This window comes from Sander vitreus, chromosome 15 (assembly GCF_031162955.1).
Source record: "Sander vitreus isolate 19-12246 chromosome 15, sanVit1, whole genome shotgun sequence".
Classification (NCBI taxonomy): Eukaryota; Metazoa; Chordata; class Actinopteri; order Perciformes; family Percidae; genus Sander; species Sander vitreus.
In genome coordinates this window covers 27,176,293-27,178,542 of record NC_135869.1, presented here as the reverse complement: position 1 = coordinate 27,178,542, position 2,250 = coordinate 27,176,293, and the positions used below count along the sequence as shown (strand labels likewise).

At 48.4% G+C, this 2,250-nt stretch overlaps 1 protein-coding gene across 1 annotated transcript; it reads left to right on the top strand.

Annotated features, from left to right (window-relative positions):
- The first annotated feature begins 423 nt into the window (after positions 1-423).
- foxd7 (forkhead box D7) lies at positions 424-1,851 on the top strand. Its single transcript, XM_078269599.1, has one exon. The coding sequence runs from the start codon at positions 497-499 to the stop codon at positions 1,673-1,675; it is 1,179 nt and encodes a 392-aa protein (XP_078125725.1). The 5' UTR covers positions 424-496; the 3' UTR covers positions 1,676-1,851.
- Positions 1,852-2,250: the final 399 nt, after the last annotated feature.

Genomic DNA, 2,250 nt, shown 5'->3' with positions numbered 1-2,250 from the left:
AAGAGCAGCAAACAAAAAGTTAAAAACTTTAAGTTTGTGACTTTCCACTGTGGAGAAAATATCGCTTTATCTTATTTTGTCTTCATTTTATTCACATTCTTCGTCACAATTTCCCATTTTTGAGGCCACTCTGAACTCTGAAACCAACAGCCTGAATACAAACTGTGACCTCCTCTCTATAAATAGTCTCCTTCTGCTCATCAGGATGTTTCCCCTGAATGGATGGATCTCTAACGTCCTCTAACTTGGAACCGATGCGCCGATGATGATAGCGCACTGATGGGAGGCCTTCCCGACACCCTTTGCGTCGTTTTCATTGGTCAGGATCCCTTTTTTTCCCTCGCGTGCCTCAACGTGACATCACATCCACCCGACCCACACAGGAAAGCAACAGAGATTACAGATGATGCTGGACACCTCAGAGGACGCGGACACTTTTTTACGCTTTTACGCACAACCACTCAACGCTGCAGGCTGAACGCTCTTTTGCGCGTTTATGCACCAAATTAAAGGATATCAGCGCGCGTGGTCTGGAGAGTTTGCTTGTGGGGAAAGTAGGATTGGGCATTGTGTTTGGAGATTCACTTTTTTTGTGAATGGAGACGAGTCGTGCGTAAAAACCAAACAAAAAAAAACAAACCCTCGCATTGAAAGAGAAGAAGCTGTCGCTCTCCCACCTGTTGGCAGGTGGTGTTGGCTTTACCCGCGGACATCTACTATGACATTGGGTTTGGACATCATGGAGGATATTGTTATCGACGTAGTAGGGGAAGGAGTCAAGGACAGCGGAGAGGAGCAGCTCTTACCTGTGGATGAGTCGCGGAGCGGCACCGAGACTTCCAGCAGCAGCAGCCTGCAGAGCAAAGAGCGGGACAGCTACAGCCCTGACCCGGAGTCTCCTTCCCTTTCTCCTGCTAAAAGCAAAGGTCCCGCGGCGGTGAAGCCTCCGTACTCTTACATCGCTCTGATAACGATGGCCATCCTGCAGAGTCCAAAGAAACGACTCACCCTCAGCGAGATATGTGACTTTATCAGCCAGCGCTTCGTGTACTACCGGGAGAAATTCCCCGCCTGGCAGAACTCTATCAGACACAATCTGTCGCTCAATGACTGCTTTATAAAGATGCCCAGGGAGCCAGGGAACCCTGGGAAAGGCAACTACTGGACGCTGGATCCTAACTCCTCGGACATGTTTGAGAACGGGAGTTTTCTGCGGCGGAGGAAGCGCTTCAAGCGGCAGCATTTCCGCTTCGATCCGCTCAAGGAGCAGCACCTGGAGCCAAGCGGGCTGCGCGGCTTTGCGCACGGCTCCTACGGGTTCGGAGCGGCGGCTCTGCAGTTGCCAGGTCTGGAGATTTACCCTTACATCCATCACCACGCTCACTCGCACTCGCCGTGCGGCCCCGGCGCCGTCCCACCTGTAAGCAGCATCCTGCCGGCTCTCTCTAGCTTCTTCTCCCGCAGCAGCGCGCTCACAGCCAAGGCTTTCCTCCAGGCTCAGCCCGGCATCGAAACCTTCTCCCCGGCCCAATACGCCTCTCCTCTGACTTCCAGCGCCGCTTACGCGTCCCCTGCGCTCTTCCACCCCGCTGCGTCTCCGCACTTTCTCACTTTACATCCGGAGTTTCAGAAACTACAGCGTGGCACCGTGGACCTGGCCAAAACACAGCGCTAACAATGAATAACACACACACACACACACACACACACACACACACACACACACACATCGGACTTTCAACTCGTGTTTTCTCAGGTAACAGAGACATTTTACGCAGAGTTTCTCCTCCGTTAAGTGGGATGAATCTGCTTTGGAAGAATGTTGTAGATACTGTATGTTTTTTTTAAAAAAAACTCTCCCTCCTTCTCACTTTTATGGCAAAAATCTTTTAGCAGACCCCCTTTTTTTGTGAACATAAAATAGCCTCTTTTCTTTTGTTTAAATATTTAAATGACGAGTTTCTTTGACTTTTTCTCTGGAAAGAAATAAAAGTGAATATTTAAACCTTGCGTTCAGTTGCATTTTGTGCAGATCCGTGTGGTGATAAGTTATTTATTTAGCTCATGGATGATCTAGTAAAACGCCAGACTTGTTTTAATATGTCATGTGTTAACTTATTTTAAAACGTCACTCCCTGGGGTTATGACTCTCACTGCGCTGATTGAATCATAAATTAGATTATAACTCGTAATAATGGCAGTAGAACCAAACTACTTCATTCCAATGTTTATCACAAACAAGAGAAATGT